We start from the raw sequence: 20,861 nt of genomic DNA, 5'->3' as shown, positions 1-20,861 counted from the left end.
CAACTATGGCAAACATCCCCAGAGATTGTGAGGATGCTTGCCATAGATGTAGGCAAAATGGCAGGAGACAATGCTACTAGAACGCAGCCATACAGCCCAAAAAAACTACAACCCCGTGATTCCAGCCATGAAAGCTTTCAACATTATATCAAAATGGCATTCTGTTAACGCAGGCAAAGAGAGCATGTCTAGTTGGTTGTTGTGAGTTTTCTGGGCTGTATGGCCATGTTCCAGAAGCATTCTCTCCTGACATTTCACCCGTATCTATGGCAGGCATCCTCAGAGGTTTTGAGGTCTGTTGGAAACTGAGAAAATGGGGTTTATATATCTGTGGGATGTCCAGGGAGGGGGAAAGAATTCTTGTTTGTTTGAGCATTTATATGTCGGGTCAAGTAACTGTTGAAAATAATTTCAGACTGGTATTTTTTTTCTCCACTGTTTTATTTCTTTGGTTTTTCAGACAAAATCATCTTTCCTGCTGTATTGATTAGTTACAATCATAAATGTAAACTTTCTTTCATGAATGGTATTAAATGGTTACATAGAAGTGCAAAAGCAGATTAGACCATATTCAATAGGATTCCATCACTTTAGGCGCGTCTACACCAGGCATGGGCAAACTTTGGCCCTTCGGGGGTTTTGAACTCCAACTCCCACAATTCCTGACAGCCTCAGGCCCTTTCCTTTTCCCCCTCGGCCGCTTAAGTGGGAGTTGGAGTCCAAAACCCACAGAGGGCCCAAGTTTGGCAATGCCTGATCCACACTGTAAAATTAATAGTTTGACACCACTTCTGAGACTGTTGAGCATTAACCCGGTACAAGCATTCATTCGTTTCACATCGAGGGATAGATTGCTAAACCACACACCCATTTTCAAGGATCAAACTTCATGCATCACCAAATTTCGTAGCCCACACTATCCGGATGAAAACATGCGCAAGGAATAATACGAATGACATTAGAAAAAAAAGCAGCTAGTTCAGAACATGTAAGATGAAATATCAACACAAACATATCACATTCATAGATTCCACATTTCCCACGTTTTCATGCAAGAGGATGACAGTCATATGTGTAAATGAGTTCTCAGGAATGATGAGCTGTGTTTTTAGGTACAATTGGGGAAGTGGTGGCACAAGAAGGTCCATTCCTCAATGGCAGTGGAAAACATCATTTTTCCTTTTCACCAAAGGCCTTCCTTCCTTCCTTCTTTTCTTCCTTCCTTCTTTTGTTTCCTTCCTTCCGTCCTTCCATGCTTTCTTTCTTCCCTCTTTCTTTCCTTCCTTCCATCTTTCCCCTCTTTTTCTTCCTTCCTTCCTTCCTTCCTTCCTTCCTTCCTTCCTTCCTTCCTTCCTTCCTTCCTTCCTTCCTTCCATCCTTCCTTCTTTCCTTTCTTCCTTCTTTTTCTTCCTTCCTTCTTTCTATGGTTCCTTTCTTCCCTCTTTCTTTCCTTCCTTCTTTCCTTTCTTCCTTCTTTTTCTTCCTTTCTTCTTTCCACGCTGCCTTTCTTCCCTTCTTTCCATCCATCCTTCATTTTTTCCTTCCTTCTTTCCTTCCTTCCTTCCTTCTTCTTCCGTCTTCCCTACTTTCTTTCTTCCCTTCTCTTCTTTCCTTCCATGCTTCCTTTCTTTCCTTCCTTCCATCCTTCCTTTCTTTCCTTCATCCCTTTTTTCTTACTTTCTTCACTTTCTCTCCTTCGCTTCCTTCCCTTCTTTCCTTCCATGCTTCCTTTCTTCCCTATTTCTTTCCTTCCTTCCATCCTTCCTTCTTTCCTTTATTCCTTCTTTTTCTTCCTTCCTTCTTTCAATGCTTCCTTTCTTTCCATTCTTTCCTTCCATCCACCCATCATTCCTTTTTCTTCCTCCCTCCCTCCCTCCCTCCCTTCCTTCTTTCCTTCCTTTCTTCTTCTTCTTCCCTCTTCCCTTCTTTCTTTCCTTCCTTGCTTCCTTTCTTCCCTTTCTTTCCTTCCTTTTGTCCATCCTTCCTTCTTTCCTTTCTTCTTTCTTTCTTTTCTTCCTTTGTTCCTTCTTTTTTCTTACTTTCTTCCCTCTTTCTCTCCTTCTTCACTTCCTTCCCTTCTTTCCTTCCTTCCATGCTTCCTTTCTTCCCTCTTTCTTTTCTTCCTTCCTTCCCTTCTTTCCTTCCCCATTTAGCTTATTCCAGTTCACATTAAGGCACAAATGAGACACCACTGGGATCATAATCCAGGATCTGATCCTAGGTTTTCTGCTTTAAACTGGATTATATGAATCCATACTGCCAGATAATCTGGGATAAACAGAAAACCTGGGATATAGGGCCTGTCTGGAAGTGCCCTTGGATCCAGGATAGCTGTAGGACACTTATCTCCCCATGAGCCTGTTTGCATTTATATTCAAAGGGACACCTTTAAATCCCTGCCACATATGTTGTGAGCACAAGGGGGCCTTTTTAGTGGCTGCTCCCAGACAGTGGAACTCCCTCCCACAGGAGGCTTAGATGCCCATTTCCTGTTGCCATTTCACTGGCAGACAAAATGGTGCATCTCCACTGTAGAAGTAATGTAGTTTGGCACCACTTTAACTTCTGTGGCTCAATGCTATAGAATCTTGAGATTCGTAGGAGAGGCACCAGGCGAAACAATTTGTAAAACTACAACTCTCCTGATTCCAAAGCCTTGAGCCATGGCACTTAACAAGTGGTGTCACTTGCATCAATTCCATAATACAAGTGCAGCCTAAGGCCCCTTCCACACATCTGTATCAAATCCCACGTTATCTGCTTTGAACTGGATTATATGGCAGTGTGGACTCAGATAACCCAGTTCGAAGCAGATATTCTGGATTATCTGCCTTGATATTCTGGGTTATATGGCTGTGTGAACGAGCCCTTCATTTGAAACAGGTTTTTCTAGTGTACCGTGTGCATAAGGCTAGATGTCTGTTTTATTTGTTAGACCGTCAATGGTCACCATTGTATTTTCTGGATTTTCTGCATCAGCAATGATGCTGGTCATGCTTTGTCAGACTGGATCGGCCTGTCCGGTCTAGGAGTCATCAGTTCCTGGGAGGGGACTTATGGCTGAAACGACAAGAGGTGTATCTACATCAAATGACGAGGAGTGTATCTACCACTGCATCAATAGGCGCATAGTGTCTAGATCTAGAGAAGTCATGCTCCCCATGCTCTATTCTGCCTTGGTTAGACCACACCTGGAATATTGTGTTTAATTCTGGGCACCACAATTGAAGAAAGATATTGACAAGATGGAATGTGTCCAGAGGAGAGTGACTAAAATGACCAAGGGTCTAGAGAACAAGCCCTATGAGGAGCAATTTAAAGAGCTGGGCATGTTTAGCCTTCAGAAGAGAAGGCTGAGAGGAGACATGATAGCCATGTATAAGTATGTGGGAGGAAGTCACAGGGAGGAGGGAGCAAGCTTGTTTTCTGCTTCCTTGGAGACTAGGACGCAATGGAACAATGGCTTCAAACTACAAGAAAGGAGATTCCACCTGAACATTAAGAAGAACTTCCTGACTGTGAGAGCTGTTCAGCAGTGGAACTCTCTGCCCTGGAGTGTGGTAGAGGCTCCTTCTTTGGAAGCTTTTCAACAGAGGCTGGATGGCCATCTGTCAGGGGTGATTTGAATGCAATATTCCTGCTTCTTGGCAGGGGGTTGGACTGGATGGCCCATGAGGTCTCTTCCAACTCTTTGATTCTATAATTCTACACTGTAGAATTAATGCAGTTTGACACCATTTCAATGGTGTGGAAGTACAGAAGTTGTAGCTTAGTGAGGTGCCCACATCACTTGGCTGAGAAGGACCTTGTAAAATGACAGCTCTCATGATTTGATAGTATGGAGCCATGGCAATTGAAAGCGGTCACGCCACATTAATTCTGCAGTGTAGATCTGCCTAACAATAGAAGCCAAGGTTTCAAGCTGTGGATAGGAGAGCTATCACACCCTCTTAATTCTTGGGTTCAAGACAAGTCATGTTAAGGGAGAGTTTTAGTAAACTTTCCCCTTCCCTTGGCCTCTCCTTGGCCTCCTCCTTCATCTTAGTATTTCTGTGGATGGACATAACTCCTTCCTCCTTATAGGAAGTGTATCCACCCTGTCTCACAGCAATCCTGAGTGGGACTGGGGGGCTCCTCTTCCTCGTCCACGCAAGGCGGGGGACGGAAGGAATAGTTTCGACCTTCGTTGTTGTCCCAGAACTCCTTCCCACCCACCACGTAGCACAGGGCAAACTCCAGAAAGACCCCCGGAGGGAGCGGGACGGGCAGCAGCAAGCGGAAGGCAAAACGGTCGGCATGGTCTCGGCCCCGGCCTGCAGGGGCGGCGTAGGAGGCTCGGGCATCATGCCTGGTGGCCCAGTAGTCCCAAGTGTAACGGACGGAGACCCGTTTCTCATAGGCCAAGTTGAGCACCCGGATGGTGCCGGAGACACAGGATCCCTCGGCCCGGGCTCCTTCCAGCAGCACACATTGCGCCAGGAGGCGTTGGGAGAAATCTGGCATGCTTAGGGGATCCAGGAAGGTGGGTTCCAGCAGGCACTGAAGGCTCAAAGGATCCTGGGAAGAGAAATGAAAGGGAAAGGATCAGAACTTGGAAACAGGCCCCAAGCAAGAAAGGCGAAGTTCCTTTAATTCTACCACCCCAAAAAGGGCCCAGAAATATTGGACTCAAATACATATGATGCCGGAAGAAATTAAGGTTGGAGTCATAGAATCATAGAGTTGGAAGAGACCTCATGGGCCATCCAGTCCAACCCCCTGCCAAAAAGCAGGAATATTGCATTCAAAGCACCCCTGACAGATGGCCATCCAGCCTCTGTTAAAAGCTTCCAAAGAAGGAGCCTCCACCACACTGCTGAACAGCTCTCACAGTCAGGAAGTTCTTCCTCATGTTCAGATCATGACAAAACCAGAGTTTTATTTGTTTGGGTATACTGGATGACCACCTAGAACTATGTTTCTCAACCTTCCTAATGCTGCGAACCCTTAATACATGTTATGGTGACCCCCAACCATCAAATTATTTTAGTTGCTACTTCACAATTGTAATTTTGCTACTATTATGAATCACAATGTAAATATCTGATATGCATGATTTTTTTTCATTCACTGGATCAAATTTGGCACAAATACCCAATACGCCCAAATTTGAATACTGATGGGGTTGGGGTGGATTGATATTGTCATTTGAGAGTTTGATATGAATGATCTTGTCCAGGGGTCCTCAAACTAAGGCCCGGGGGCTGGATACGGCCCTCCAAGGTCATTTACCCAGCCCTTGCTCAGGGTCAACCTAAGTATGAAAGGACTTGAAAGCACACAACAACAACAACAACAACAACAACAACAACAACAACAACAACCCTATCTCATCAGCCAAAAGCAGGCCCACACTTCCCATTGAAATACTCATAAGTTTATATTTGTTAAAATTATTCTTCATGTTTTAAAGTGGTTTTTTTTGCACTACAAATGAGAGATGTGCAGTATACATAGGAATTCATTCATTTTTTAAAATTATAATCCGGCCCTCCAACAGTTTGAGGGACTGTGACCTGGCCCTCTGTTTAAAAAGTTTGAGGACCCCTGATCTTTTCTATCTTCTCAGTTAAAGTAAAGGTGGGTGCAATCCTTACAGTTGCATTCATGCAAAATTGACTCAATCCTGAAATGTCCTGAAATCTCTGGGATGTCAGGTAAAGGTAAAGCTTTTCCCTTGACATTAAATCTAGTTGTGTCTGACTTTGGGAGATAGTGCTCATCTCCATTAGTGCTCATCTCCATTTCTAAAGAGCCAGCATTGTCCGTAGGTGCCTCCAAGGTCATGTGGTCGGCATAACTGCATGGAGCGCCATTACGTTCCCGCCACAGCGGTACCTATTGATCTACTCACATTTTCATGTTTTCGAACTGCTAGGTTGGCAGAAGCTGGGGCTAACAGCGAGAGCTCATGCTGCTCCCTGGATTTGAACCTGTTACCTTTCGGTCAATATGTTTAGCAGCTCAGTGGTTTAATCCAAGCTTAATGTCAACCTGAGTCTAATAAAACAGGTTTGGTGAAATGTTAAACATCATTGGGCATTCTAGAGCAAAAAAAAAATTGCTGGAATCCTACAAGTTTGGGAAATTATCTCTGAGGATGTCTGCCACAGATGTGGGTGAAATATCAGGAGAGAATGCTTCTGGAACATGGCCATACAACCTGGAAAACTCACAGCAACCCAATTTTCTTAAGGTCTTCATTTTAGTTTCACAGGATCTAGGTTGCAACAGCATCCCCACGTGGACAATAGAGGCACATAAACATTATGGGGTCAAACAATGCGATTAAGCATTTTGATGCCACTTTAAATGCCATGGCTACTGTAGGATTTGTAGCTTGGGGTGGCACTAGAACTTCCCTGTTAGTAGGGAAAAATAGACAATCTATGAGAGAATGCAGCGGTATGCTGTTGCCTTAATCGTATAAGAAAGGTAAGATTCTACCTTTTTCATTCCTGTTTCCTCTGCTGGGAGTACTACTTTTGCCCTTTGCAGCGACTGAAATAAGCTGAGGATGAAGCAGGAAGTGAAAGGAAGAGAGAGAAGCTGGGACATTTTCAAAGCAGCTTAAAAAGTGGGACAACCGAAGATTAATCGGGACAGTTGGAGAGTGTAGTATTTGTCATGTACACATGAATGAATATGGAATTAAGGCTTGCGGACTATTGGAATAGGAATATATATAATCATACATGTATAATCATAGAATCATAGCGTTGGAAGAGACCAAGGGCTATCAATTCCAGCCCCCAGCTGTGCAAGGACACACAATCAAAGCCCTCCTGACAGATGGTCATCCAGCTTCTGCTTTAAAACCTCCAAAGAGGGAAACTCTACATCAGTGTTCTCGACCTTCCTAATGCTGCAACCCCATAATACAGTTCCTCATGTTGTGGAAAATAAAACTATTTTCGTTGCTACTTCATAACCATCATTTTGCTCCTGTTATGAATCATAATGTAAATATCTGATATGCAGGATGGATTTTCATTTCAATTTGGCACAAATGCCCAATATGCCCAAATTTGAATACTGGTGAAGTAGGGAGGGACGGACTTTGTTATTTGGGAGTTGTAATTGCTGGGATTTATAGTTCACCTACAAGCAAAGAGCATTCTGCACTCCACCAATGATTGAATTGAACCAAACTTGGCATACAGAATTCCCATGACCAACAGGAAATACTGGAAGGGTTTGGTAGGCATTGACCTTGAGTTTTGGAGTTGTAGTTCACCTACATCCAGAGAGCACTGTGGACTCAAACAATGAGGGATCTGGACCAAACTTTGCATGAAAACTCAATATGCCCAAATGTGAACACTGGTGGAGTTTGGGGGAATAATAGACCTTGATATTTGGGAGTTGTAGTTGCTGGGATTTATAGTTCACTAACAATCAAAGGGCATTCTGAACCCCACCTACGAGAGAATTGGGCCAAACTTCCCACACAGAACCGCCATGACCAACAGAAAATACTGTGTTTTCTGATGGTCTTTGGCGACCCCTCTGACATCCCTTTTGCGACTCCCCCCCCCCCCCCCCCGCAGAGGTCCTGACACCCAGGTTGAGAAACGCTGTTCTGGAGGGTGTCTGTGAGCTGTCACCCAAAAAATGCTATTGTTCGTCTTCTGACTCCCATCAGTATAGTGGATACTAACAATGATGGATCTTGGCACAAATACTCAATATGCTCTAATGTGAACAGAAAATACTGTTTTCTGGATGGTCTTTGTCGACTCCTCTGACATCCCCTCGCAACCCTTCCCCCCCCCCCCCCCAGAGTCCCCAGAATATCCAAGATAGTAGGGCCCATGCAAGAGCCTGGAAATTTTAGGCCAAAAGGTCTTCCTCCTCTCTTTTTCAAGGGCCACTTTTGTGGTGGGCCTGATTTATGCTACCTCCCCTTGCAACCCTAAATTCATCCATCCCTCCACCAAATAACACCATTACCTTTACTGGCGGGGAAAAAGGCAGGCAAGGGGCAAAATGGCTGAGTGAATCCCGCCTTAGCTGGGTGTGGACACGCTCCGGCACTTGTGGGAGATCGTTGGGCCAGAACTGCCGGACGCTGGTCAACTCGAGGCCCAGGGAGTCAGCGAAGCGGACCCTCTTGCGTGTCCCTGGGCTGCGGCTCCGCGAGGGCCCCCTACTCCTTCCCCGGGCTGGGGCCGAGCGGGTCCGACGCCTTCCCCTCCTCTTGTGGCCCCCAAAGAGGTGCCGGCGCCTGCGGGGTCGGCCCCGGGGCCTGCCCTCTGACTCCGATTCAGAGCCTTCGGTGCCCGAGTCCTCGGCCAGACTTGGGCGGGCGGTGCGGTAGTAGGCTCGCTCATAGAGGCCTGCAATGTAGCTGAGGTTGCGAGGGATATTGCCAGGGGTCAGAGGTGATGGTGGGGCACAGGCCATGGAGAAGCTGGTGTCCTTCCTTCGTAGCCCCTGGCTATTTCAACACTGTCCAAGTAGGGCAAGATTCACCTTCTGGCCCTGCAATTAAAAGAAATGACTGAAAAATTGTTTTCCTCTCTCTCGGTCAGAGTTGCTCCTTCTGCCTGGGATGAAGTGTCCTATGGTTCCATTTGGGGAGGAAAAGGATGCTCGACCTTGCCAATCCTCTTCTGCTTCTCAGTCTTTGGATGTCTGGTAGTCTCTCTCATCACACCATTGCTGCTGATGGCTCTGGCTGGACCAACCTTCAAATGGTCTGCAGGATTTGAGTTGGTATTTGGGTCACTTCTGTTCTTGATGTCTCTCCGCCAGTTTAGTGGACATGCTGGTTTCCATCAGCTGATCCATCCAAGCTGAGGTTTTGCTCCACGTCTCCGTTGCCTTTTTTCCTTTTGGCGATTCCCCTCCCTTCTGTCTTATTTTTTCATTCTGTCGCTGTGCCTTTTGGAAACACGGTGTCTTTTATTACTATTCCATCCGTGCTGTTGTCTGGCTGTATTGATCCAACCGGGTGGCCTCCGTTTTTCTTTTGCTCTCTCCTTCCTTCTAGGCGTAGTTGGTCAGTGAGGTTACCTATCCACTTGTCTCGTTTCCTTTCACTCTACTCGACCGACCGCTGTCACCCTCTTATAATAAACGAAATGCAGACATTCTCTATACAGGATGGATATCTCCATGGAGCCTTCCTCCTCTCCTCAATTGGCGATTGCAATACTTCCACGTCAATGCCTCGCAGAGATTTCCTCTCTGTCTGTTTACCCCTTGCGCTCCTTTTTGGATAGCTCCCCAGCTCACTGGCTTGCTAGCTTCCTCTTCAATGTGGTCCAGGCCAAGGTGACTCAGATATTACCATAATTATTAGAGCAGCTGCTCCTTCAAATCTCCTGGCCCTTCCAGATGCTGAAGGATTGGTGCTCCAAGGAAGATCTCTCCTTGGAATTAGCACTTAGATAGCGAGACCTAAGCAAATGGGAAGGTCTCTGTATCCAGAAACCTAGAGCTTTTATTAACACTCAATAAAAGGACACCTCACCCCCTTCCAGGTGCCAAGGACACGATGTACCCTAGAAGACATGTTTAAAGAGATTTCCAATGGGAGGAATGAATTATTCAGGAGAGAATAATGGAACTAATGGATTATATGAGAGCCAGGAAGCCAAATGCCTCACACTGGTCAGGGAAAGGGGCAGCGGGTGAGATCTGAAATAGTTTGGAAATGGCAACCCCAAACTGGGATATTAGACTATAAGGAAGGGGGAAAGAAAGAATATTACAAATAGGCAAAATGGGTAACCAATAGAACTTGAAAGGAACGTGGAAACCCATCAGTGGGAGAAGAGATGGAGTTTTTCACCACGGCGGAGATGTTTTCTTGGCTTCATGCCGTGTTAACCAGGTGCCCGAGAGCGTCTCTGTGTATATGAATTATCGAGAAAACTGCAGGCATCCGGTCATGAATAATGGATCAGGCCTGGTGAATAATGGATCCCTTCCCCGCCTGCTTTGGCCAGAACAAAGGGGTTAAACTGGCTCATGGCTTCATTCTCACTCCATCTCTGTAAACAGAAAGGGAGGAGGGGAGAAGACCTGGAAAGCCCCGAAGAAAGGCAACCACATCACATCACTCCCCTCAATTCAATTATGCTCCAAAAAGACCTAAAGGCTGCACTTCCATAGATTCTCAATCGTCTTCAAGAGAAGGATGTGGCTTCCATTACATCTGCTTTCTATCAGAGTGTATCTAAATGGTAGGACTGATGCAGTTTGACATCACTTTAACTGGGAACGCTCAACGTGATGGAATCTCAAGAGTTGAAGTTTTATAACATCTTTGGCCTTCTCTACTAAAGAGTGCTGGTGCTTCACCAGACTACAACTCTGTAACATTGAGCCATGGTGGCTAAAGTGGTGTCCAACTGCATTAATTTTACAGTATAGATTAGGTATGGGCAAACCCAGGCCCAGGGGCCAGATGTGGTTCTTGAGCTCTTTTCTTAGGCCCTTCTCTCTCACACCATCCTATCCTTCCATTTCCCTTTCTCTCCTCCTTCCCTCCCTTCCTTACATCCCTCTTTCTCATTTCCTCCTTTCCCTTCCACCCTGTTGTCCCTCTTTCCTCCTTCCTTCCCCCTCTTTCTCCTTCCTTTCTTCCCTTTTGTGTTTCCTTCCTTCTCTCTTTCCTCCCTCCTTCTCTCTCCTTCCTTCCTCCTCTTTTGCCTTTCTTTCCTTCTCTCTTTCCTCCCTCCCTCTCCTTCTTTCCCTTTTGTCTTTCCCTCCTTCCCTCTTTCAGCTCCCTTCCCTTTTGTCTTTTCTTCCTTCTCTTTTTCCTCCCTCCCTCCTTCCTTTCCTTTTATCTTTCCTTCCTTTCCTCTTTCCTCCGTTTCTTCTCCCTCCCTTTAATCTTTCCTTCCTTCTATCTTTCCTCCCTCCCTCCTTCTTTTTCTTCCTCCCCTCTTTTTGTCCCTCCTTCTCTCTTTCTCCTTTCTTCTTTCCTTCCTTCCCTTTTGTCTTTCCTTCTCTCTTCCCTCCCTCCCTCTCTCTTTCTTTCCGTCTTTCCTTCTTTCCTCCCTCCTTCCCTCTTTCTTTCTTTCTCCTTCCTTCATTCCTGCCTTCCTTTTGTCTTTCCTTCCTTCTCTCTTTCCTCACTCCCTCCTTCCCTCCATTCCCTTCCATCCTTCCTTTCTTCCATCCGTCTCTTTCTCCCTTACTTCCTTCTTTCTCTTTTTCCTTCCTCCTTTCCTCCTAGGGGGTCTACCTGGGAGAAGAGATGGTTGAGAGGGAACGTGAGAACCATGTTTTAAGATGGAAAAGGATGCTGAGAAGAAGGAAAACTGATTTTCTGATGTTCTAGAGACCAAGGCACAAGGGAGCAATGGTTTCAAATGGCAGGGAAAGGGATTCGATTGAAAAAATTAGAAAGAGCTTCCTGAGAGTAAGAGCTGATGGTAAGTGGCATAGGTGGCCTTGGAGTGTGGCGGAGTCTCCTTCTCTGGAAACTGTTTCGCAGAGGCTGTCTATCAGGAATGCTTTGATTGAGCCTTCTTGCATGGCAGGGGGTTGGACTGGATGGCCCTTGGGGGTCTCTTCCAGCTCTAGGATTCTATTATTATATATCAGGAGAAGGCAATACAGCGGTCTAATGAATACACTTTTTCTCTCCTGCCCACCTTCTTGTTAGAGACCCTAAATTGGGTCTTCTTAGGTCCGTGCAGTCACGGGAACACATAAGGAAGGAGACAGTCCCAAAAGAGATAAAAAAAAACAAACAAGGTTTATTTTTAATTTCTTCATGAAGAAGACGGACAGCCTGGTAGCATGCACAGATGCTACCCTTCAAGTGACTGCCGTGCCCCCTTGGCTTTTGACCACCAAATATATAACCTCAAGTAAACTAGAACACCTTTTTGTCATGGAAAGTACTCTCTTTCCAGTCCCGCTCCCTTGACCTTTTGATGGAAAGTACCTTCTTGTACATGCAGACTCTGCACTTTACTACAACCTTTGAAGTTAACCACAACACATCCTGTGTAAGAAAGTACCTTCTACATGTCAAATCTTGTTTCTTAAAAACATTTTCTTCCGTATTGCTCTTTAACTGCAAGAAAGGGTATATTTCTCTTTTGCTGTTAATTTCATTCAAAGCCCCTTGCTTAGCATCCTTCAACCTCATTCTGATCAAGACCAACCCTTTTAGGATCCAAACATTTCCCGTCTTTCCTTCACTTTCTGCCTCCAAGAGAGAAGAGGAAGGGGAGAAAAGGACAGGGAAGGGACTTGGGGAGAACCCCCTCTCTCCTGGCTCACTCACCCTGCTTCAGCCCACCATGCGGCCCCCAAGTCAGAAAGTTTGGCCCTGCCTGGTATAGATGCACCCCAAAGTCAACCTGCCTTCCCTTCTTGAAGCAAGATCTGAAAAATGCCTCCTACGTACATTTATTCCATCTTTTCTGATTCAAACACAACCCCCACCCATCTACCCACATACAAAGCTCTGTTCTGAAACTGGGCTTAGTTCCAGGCCTCACCAAGACTCTATTCAGTACTGAATGTGGAGGCACATTATCACTGTAAGATAAGCTTTATTTGTGGTCAGTGATGCAGCAGATGGTCTCCAACGGAGAAGCATTCCAGCACTTTCACCAATGCTCTGCCATCTCTCACAGCCAAAGGCAGAGCTGAGCCCCTAAAGAACGAATCCGACAGTGGGTGCATCTACACTGGAGAATGAATGCAGTTTGACCCCACTTTTGCTGCTATGGAAACCTGGAAGGAACAGTTTGGTGAAGGGTTGTTGTAGGTTTTTTCAGGCTATATGGCCATGTTCCAGAGTTTGGTGAAGCACCAGCCATCTCACCTTGGTAGAGATGGCTGAAGACCTTGGAAAACTACGACTCCTATGGCCCCTCAGCACTGAGCCATAGTAGCAAAAGTGGTGTCAACTTGCATTGATTCTATGGTGTAGATGCATCCAGAGAGTTCTTTCTATCAGGTTCCTTCCCGGGAGTGGTGGCTGCAACAGTAACACTGTCTTAAACTTCGGAGATTTGGGTTATATAACCATGAATCACTCCATTTAATTCATTTTATGCTTCTAATGTTGCAGTTTAGACAAGGGATTGTCCTAATGGACCTGTCAAAGTCTATATTGCTCAATAACTTATTATCAAGGGCTATTAAATACTTGGAGGAGAGCATAGTTTCCTCCTGCCTTCTTAGCTGACTTCAGTTGCATCTACATTGTAGACGTAATGCAGTTTGACGCCACTTTAGTTACTCCAACTCAATGCTATGGAATCCTGGGAGCTGAAGTTTGGCAAGGTCTTCAGCTTTCTCTGACAAAGAGGCCCGGGGCCTCATCAAACTATAGCTCTCAGGATTCCATAACACTGAGCCATGGCAGTGAAAAGTGGGATCAAACTGCCTTAATACTAAAGTGTAGATGCATCCTTTGACTTTGAATCAGGCCCCTTCTACACTGTCATATAAATAATCTGCTTTGTACTAGATTATATGGCAATGTAGACTCATATAATCCATTTCAAAACAGATAATGTGGATAATCTGGATTATATAGCCAATAAAGCAGATTGAGGCACTATATATACTACCATAATGTGGTAGTGGATCATAATAAATTGTGGCAAGTTCTTGGTGGGATGGGCATCCCAAGCCACCTTGTCTCTCTCCTGAGGAATCTGTACAAGGACCAAGTAGCAACAGTCAGAACTGACCACGGAACAACAGACTGGTTCAAGATTGGGAAAGGCGTACGGCAAGGCTGCATCCTCTCACCCAACCTTTTTAACTTGTATGCAGAACACATCATGCGAGGATGTGCGGGGCTGGATGAATGCAAAGCTGGGGTGAAAATTGCTGGAAGAAACATTAACAACCTCAGATATGCAGATGACACCACTCTGATGGCCGAAAGCGAGGAGGAGCTGAGGAGCCTTCTAATCAAGGTGAAAGAAGAAAGCGCAAAAGCCGGGTTGCAGCTAAACGTCAAAAAAACCAAGATTATGGCAACAAGAATGATTGACAACTGGAAAATAGAGGGAGAAACCGTGGAGGCCGTGACAGACTTTGTATTTCTAGGTGCAAAGATTACTGCAGATGCAGACTGTAGCCAGGAAATCAGAAGACGCTTCCTTCTTGGGAGGAGAGCAATGTCCAGTCTCGATAAAATAGTGAAGAGTAGAGACATCAGACTGGCAACAAAGATCCGCCTAGTCAAAGCCATGGTATTCCCTGTAGTAACCTACGGATGTGAGAGCTGGACCTTAGGGAAGGCTGAGCGAAGGAAGATCGATGCTTTTGAGCTGTGGTGTTGGAGGAAAGTGCTGAGAGTGCCTTGGACTGCGAGAAGATCCAACCAGTCCATCCTCCAGGAAATAAAGCCCGACTGCTCACTGGAGGGAAAGATACTAGAGACAAAGTTGAAGTACTTTGGCCACATCATGAGGAGACAGGAAAGCCTAGAGAAGACAATTATGCTGGGGAAAGTGGAAGGCAAAAGGAAGAGGGGCCGACCAAGGGCAAGATGGATGAATGGCATCCTTGAAGTGACTGGACTGACCTTGAGGGAGCTGGGGGTGGTAACGGCCGACAGGGAGCTCTGGCGTGGGCTGGTCCATGAGGTCACGAAGAGTCGGAGACGACTGAACGAATGAACAACAACAACAACATATACTACCATATAATCCGGTTTCTGAATCCAGATTATCTCTTTTGAACTATTTTAGGCCCCTTTCGCACTGTCCTATATTCCAGGATCTGATCCCAGATTATCTGATTTAAACTGGATTATATGAGTGTCTACTGCCAGATAATCTGGGATAAACAGATAACCTGGGATCAGATTCTGGGATATAGGGGCAGTATGGAAAGGTCCTTATATGGCAGTATAGACTCATATAATCCAGTTCAAATCAGATAATCTGGATTCAAAAACTGGATTATATGGCAGTGTAAATCCACCCTGAGTATTCTGGTTTGGACCAAAAGATTACATTTAGCATGGAAGTCCAAGGGCCCGTCCACATAGCCATATAACCCAGAATATCAAGGCAGATAATCCACAATATATTCTTTGAACTGAATTATCTGAGTCCACACTGCCATATAACCCAGTTCAATGTGGATTTCATACAGCTGTGAGGAAGTGCCCCCAGTGAATCCTCTTCCATCCCACTGTTTTGGCTGCTTTTATAATGCCTGTTTCTCTCTTTTTCTCTGGATGGATCTACACTGCCATATAATCCAGCTTCTGAATCCAGATTATCTCCTTTGAGCCAGATTATATGAGTCTACACTGCCATGGGCCCCCTCACCCTCCACTTTTGCCTTGGAGAAGCACCCTAAGCCTCTATTCTTAGTAGGTATTAGTGAAGCTCCTGAGCTGGCACGCATTGCCACAAAACATTATGCGAGATTAAATTCCCAAAGCGACGCCTCTCCCGGGAAACGTTATGAACAAAGACTTCATAAACAGTGTCTGGGGCCAGAGTTATGGAATGCATTCCTCATCTGCCAATTCTATCACAAGCCTTTTAGCCTCAGGTTATTATTTTGTTTATTTTCCCAGGCACTTACTCTACACTGTACACTAGGCACAGGCAAACTTGGGCCCTCCAGGTGTTTTGGACTTTAACTTCGACAAATCCACAATTGTGAGTTTTTGTTGAGTTCCAGGGTCAGAGAAGCAGATGGCGAACACAGAAGAACGGCCTGCCTCAGGGGAGTGTGCTTGCTCCATCAATGTCCAACATTTACACAAATGACAAGCCACTGCCAGAAGAGACAGAGAGTTTCATCTATGCTGATGATCGCACCATCACCTCTCAAGCAGGGAGCTTTGAAATGGCTGAACAGAAGCTCTCCAAAGCTTTATATGCTCTTACTGCCTACTACAGAGAAAACCAGCTGATTCCTAGTCCATCTAAAACACAGACATGTGCTTTTCACCTTAAGAACAGACAAGCATCTCACGCTCTGAGGATGACCTGGGAAGGAATCCCACTGGAGCATTGCAGCACACCCAAATACCTGGGTGTCACTCTGGACTGCGCTCTGACTTATAAGAAGCACTGCTTGAATATCAAGCAAAAAGTGGGTGCTAGAAATAATGTTGTATGAAAGCTGACTGGCACAGCCTGAGGATCACAACCAGACACAGTGAAGGCACCTGCCCTTGCTCTTTGCTACTCTGCTGCTGAATAAGCATGCGCAGTGTGGAATACATCTCACCACATTAAAAGAGTGGATGTGGCTCTTACTAAGACAGTGTTTCTCAACCCTGCTAATGCCGCGACCCCTTAATACAGTTCCTCATGTTGTGGTGACCCCCAACCATAAAATTATTTTCATTGCTACTTCATAACTGTAATTTTGCTACTGTATGAATCGTAATGTAAATATCTGATATGCAGGATATATTTTCCCATGATCAACAGAAAATACTGGAAGGGTTTGGTGGGCATTGACCTTGAGTTTGGGAGTTGTAGTTCACCTACATCCAGAGAACACTGTGGACTCAAACAACGATGGATCTGGACCAAACTTGGCATGAATACTCAATATGCCCAAATGTGAACACTGGTGGAATTTGGGGAAGATAGACCTTGACATTTGGAAGTTGTATTTGCTGGGATTTATAGTTAACCTACAATCAAAGAATAGTCTGTGTCCCACCAACGATAGAACTGGGCCAAACTTCCCACACAGAACCCCCATGACCAACAGACAATACTGTCTTTGGTGACCCCTCTGACACCCCTCATGACCCCCCCCCAGGGGTCCCAACCCCCAGGTTGAGAAATGCTGTACTAAGACATGCCACATTATCACAGGATGTTTACGCCTCACACCACTGGAGAAACCATACTGTTTAGCGGTATTGCACCACCTGACATCCGTCGGGAAGTAGCACCCAGTAATGAGTCCCCATTGGGGGAGATTGTGGTGGGGTATAAATAAAGTTTATTACTATAATAATGAAAGGACCAAGGCGGTGACATCTTTGGCCCACCCTCTATACAATATCAGCCAGCATGCCAACGCCTTAAATCAAGAAATAGCTTTCTAAGATCTACAGAGATACTCGCAGGAACACCTCAGCAAGCAAGAGTCCAAAAGTGGCAGACTAAAACCCAGAACCTCAACCCATGGCTGATACCAAATGAGAGACTCACTCCTGTGCACATGGAAAACTGGGTGACTTGGAAGGAGCTGAACAGGCTGTGCTTTCGCAACACGAGATGCCGAGGCAACCTTAAGAAATGGGGCCACAAAGTGGAGTCTATGACATGCGAGTGTGGAGAAGAGCAAACCACAGACCAGGGACTACAATGTGGTCTGAGCCCTGCCACATGCACAATGGAGGACCTTCTCACAGCCACACCAGAGGTACTCCAAGTGGCCAGCTTCTGGTCAAAGGACATTTAGTATAATGCCAAGTTTTTAACATTGTTTGTAGTTTTCCTGTGCATTATTACTGCATTCTCAATTAGCTTCCGACACGATAAATAAATAAACAAATAAATAAATAACATTATACTTTATTTTCAATGCATATTTTGGTATATTTGGTCCATATTTTACATTTGTCCTCACTAATGTTATGGGTACGTTGCCCATTTTAATATATGTCTCATATTTTAGCCTTTTAAGACATAAGTGTATAATTTCTCTTCACTGTCCTGAATCTATTGGATTATAATTAGTATTCAAATATATTTTGATAAATGTAACATTTCAAAACACCTATTTCTCTCACTTTATCTTGTTCTTTCAAACAAAAACATTTTACGATCCAGAATACAGACCTGCCATTTAGACTAAGAGGTTGTATTATTAATTAATTACTCTCATTAATTGTTAATCTAGTATTAATTATTAATTATATTTGTCCTCTTCACAAACATGGCCAGTTCTCCTAACTGCAGTGGGAAACTTGATATTGTAATAAGAGAGAAATGCTAAGATTTGGTCTGGCCAATCATGAAAAACTATAGTAAGAAGGCGGTCAATAAAAAAAAGAGAAGCTAGAGACGTTACACAGGCATCCAATAGCATTTTGGGTTGCTAGCTTCACTGGTCAAGTGGCTGAGGGGGGAAAATAAATGGCCCGAGGCTGTTAGGAATGGTGGGAGTTGAAGTCCAAAACACCTGGAGGGAAGGCCCAAGTTTGTCCATGGCTGATCTACACTGTAGAATGAAAACAAAGTGACACCACTTTGACTCTCATGGCTCAATGCTACAGAATCCTGGGAGCTGTAGTCTAACATTTAGCCTTCTCCATTAATGGCTTCTGGGAAACTACAACTCCCAAGATACCACACTCGGACTTCTAATAGACTAAGGCCAACCTCACACAGAGGCTTCTCTCACAGACAAAAGCCGACATCACACTGTGAGGACTTTCACAGACTGGGGCCTACCTCACACTGTGTGAGGCCTTCTCACAGATTGAGACCTTTCTCCCACTGAGGTTTACCTCAGACTGAGGGCTACTAAACTACAGGCACACCTGCTTATATAGAACTGCAGCTTTTGCTGAATCATTGCATCTATTTAAGTCTTTCAGAGTTTGACTCACATTTTGTATTTTGTCTTAAAGCAGGCTGCTAGGAATTGTGAGGAGTTGACGTCCAAAACACCTCAAGGGAGGGCCCAAGTTTGCCCATGGCTGATGTAAAATGAATGTAGCATGATATCACTTTGACCGCCATGGCCCAATGCTACAGAATCCTGGGAGTGGTTGTCTAGCATTTAGCCTTCTCCATTAATGACTTATGGGATCGCAACAAACTACAACTCTCAAGAAACCACACAGACTTCTCATAGACTAATGCTTACTTCACACAGAGGCTTCTCTCACAGACGAAAGCTGACCTCACACTGTGAGGCCTTACACAGACTGAGGCCTACCTTACACTGTGAGGCCTTCTCACAGACTCAGATTTTTCCCCGACTGAGGCTTACCTCTGACTGAGGTCTACTAACCTGCTTATATAGAACTACAGCTTTTGCTGAGTCATTGCATCTATTTAACCCTTTCAGAGCTTGACTCACATTTTGTATTTTGTCTTAAAGCAGGCTGTTAGGAATGGTGGGAGTTGAAGTTCAAAACACCTGGAAGGCCCATCATGGCTGATCTACAGTGTAGAATGAATGCAGTGTGACACCACTTTGACTGCTATGGCTCAATGCTATGGAATCCTAGGAGTTGTCGCCTAACATTTAGCCTTCTCCACTAATGGCTTCTGGGATCGCAACAAACTACAGTAACTCCCAAGATACCACACTTGGCCTTCTCATAGACTAAAGCCTACCTCACACAGAGGCTTCTCTCACAGAGGAAGGCCAACCTCACACTGTGAGGCTTTCTTTCACAGACTGAGACCATTCTCCCACTGAGGTTTACCTCAGACTGAGGTCTACCTCACTTTGTGAGGCCTCCTCACACTGAGACCTTTCTCCCACTGAATTTTACCTCAGACTGAGGGCTTTCACAGACTGAAGCCTACCTCACTTGGTGAGGCCTCCTCACAGATTGAGACCTTTCTCCCACTGAGGTTTACCTCAGACTGAGGGCTTTCACAGACTGAGGCCTACCTCACTTGGTGAGGCCTCCTCACACTGAGACCTTTCTCCCACTGAGGTTTACCTCAGACTGAGGGCTTTCACAGACTGAGGCCTACCTCATTTGGTGAGGCCTCCTCACACTGAGACCTTTCTCCCACTGAGGTTTACCTCAGACTGAGGGCTTTCACAGACTGAGGCCTACCTCACTTGGTGAGGCCTCCTCACACTGAGACTTTTCTCCCACGGAGGTTTACCTCAGGCTGAGGGCTTTCACAGACTGAGCCCTACCTCACTTGCTGAGGCCTCCTCACACTGAGACCTTTCTCCCACTGAGGTTTACCTCAGACTGAGGCCTACCTCACTTGGTGAGGCCTCCTCACACTGAGACCTTTCTCCCACTGAGGTTTACCTCAGACTGAGGCCTACTAAACTACAGGCATACCTGCTTATATAGAACTGCAGCTTTTGCTGAGTCATTGCATCCATTTAACCCTTTCAGAGCTTGACTCGCATTTTGTATTTTGTCTTAAAGCAGGCTGCTAGGAATTGTGGGAGTTGAAGTCCAAAACACCTGGAGGGAGGGCCCAAGTTGGCCCATGTCTGCTTTAATTGATGGCCGTTGCTTCCAATCAGAGGAAAGGAGGCGGAGAAGACCTTGAGCTCTGTCCAACCAGGCGGCAGGGCGGTGACAAGGCGCTTTCGAGAACCTATGTGGAACACTTCCCCCCCCCTTACCGGTGCGCCATCCAATCGCAGCTGGACTAATTGTGATTGACGGGAAATCTCCACCAATGATTGCCGGGGAAACTCCACAAGGGGGCGGCGGGGCTTTCTAGAACCAATCAGCGCTACCTATGTGGAACACTTCCCTCCCCTTACCGGTGCGCCATCCAATCGCAGCTGGACTAATTGTGATTGACGGGTAACCTCCACCAATGATTGCCGGGGAAGCTCCACAAGGGGGCGGTGACGAGGCATTTTCGAACCAACCACGCCTAACGTTTTCCCCACCTAGGAGCGGCGTCCAATGGCAACCCTCGTCGTCGTGGCTGACGAGGAGGGTCAGCCAATGGGGTGCGAGAAGGAAGGCGCGAGGCGGCGGGCGGACCAATGGCGGTTGGGCGGCAGGGAGCGGAGTGGTCCAATAGGAGCGGCGGGAGCGGGGCAACCAATCGGAGCGCGGCGGTGCGGCAGGCGGCAGTGGCGGGGTCTATGGCGTCGGTGCGGGCCACGAGCGGCGGTGGGCGAGGGGCCCTGGCGGCGGCGGCGGCCTTGGCCGGCGAAGGGGATCC

The 20,861-nt window shown here is 46.0% G+C and overlaps 2 protein-coding genes across 2 annotated transcripts in view; one reads left to right on the top strand and one right to left on the bottom strand.

Moving 5' to 3' along the window:
- Positions 1–3,441: 3,441 nt before the first annotated feature.
- Positions 3,442–9,423, bottom strand: PPP1R3E (protein phosphatase 1 regulatory subunit 3E). Its single transcript, XM_060780018.2, has 2 exons — positions 7,993–9,423; positions 3,442–4,557 (listed from the first exon to the last, which is right to left on the bottom strand). Exons 1-2 carry the CDS (start codon positions 8,443–8,445, stop codon positions 4,078–4,080), a joined length of 933 nt encoding a protein of 310 aa, XP_060636001.2. The 5' UTR covers positions 8,446–9,423; the 3' UTR covers positions 3,442–4,077.
- Positions 9,424–20,739: 11,316 nt separating this feature from the next.
- The window catches only part of PABPN1 (poly(A) binding protein nuclear 1), a 13,523-nt gene continuing 13,401 nt past the window's right edge, over positions 20,740–20,861 (top strand). Inside the window, exon 1 of the mRNA XM_060780017.2 lies at positions 20,740–20,861. This exon is cut by the window's right edge and continues 394 nt beyond it. Coding sequence (XP_060636000.2) covers positions 20,782–20,861 — 80 coding nt within the window. The 5' untranslated portion in view covers positions 20,740–20,781.

This window comes from Anolis sagrei, chromosome 6, assembly GCF_037176765.1.
Source record: "Anolis sagrei isolate rAnoSag1 chromosome 6, rAnoSag1.mat, whole genome shotgun sequence".
In the NCBI taxonomy this organism is placed as follows: domain Eukaryota; kingdom Metazoa; phylum Chordata; class Lepidosauria; order Squamata; family Dactyloidae; genus Anolis; species Anolis sagrei.
Note: the sequence above shows the minus strand (reverse complement) of the source record. Positions and strands in the feature narration are given on the sequence as shown.

Bases quoted from the DNA above. Each gene is read 5' to 3' on its own strand.
- PPP1R3E (XM_060780018.2), bottom strand. From the start codon at position 8,445: ATGGCCTGTGCCCCACCATCACCTCTGACCCCTGGCAATATCCCTCGC. The intron at 4,558-7,992 runs GTAATGGTGTTA...TTCTCTTCCCAG, and splicing joins CTTTTTCCCCGCCAGTAAAG to GATCCTTTGAGCCTTCAGTG.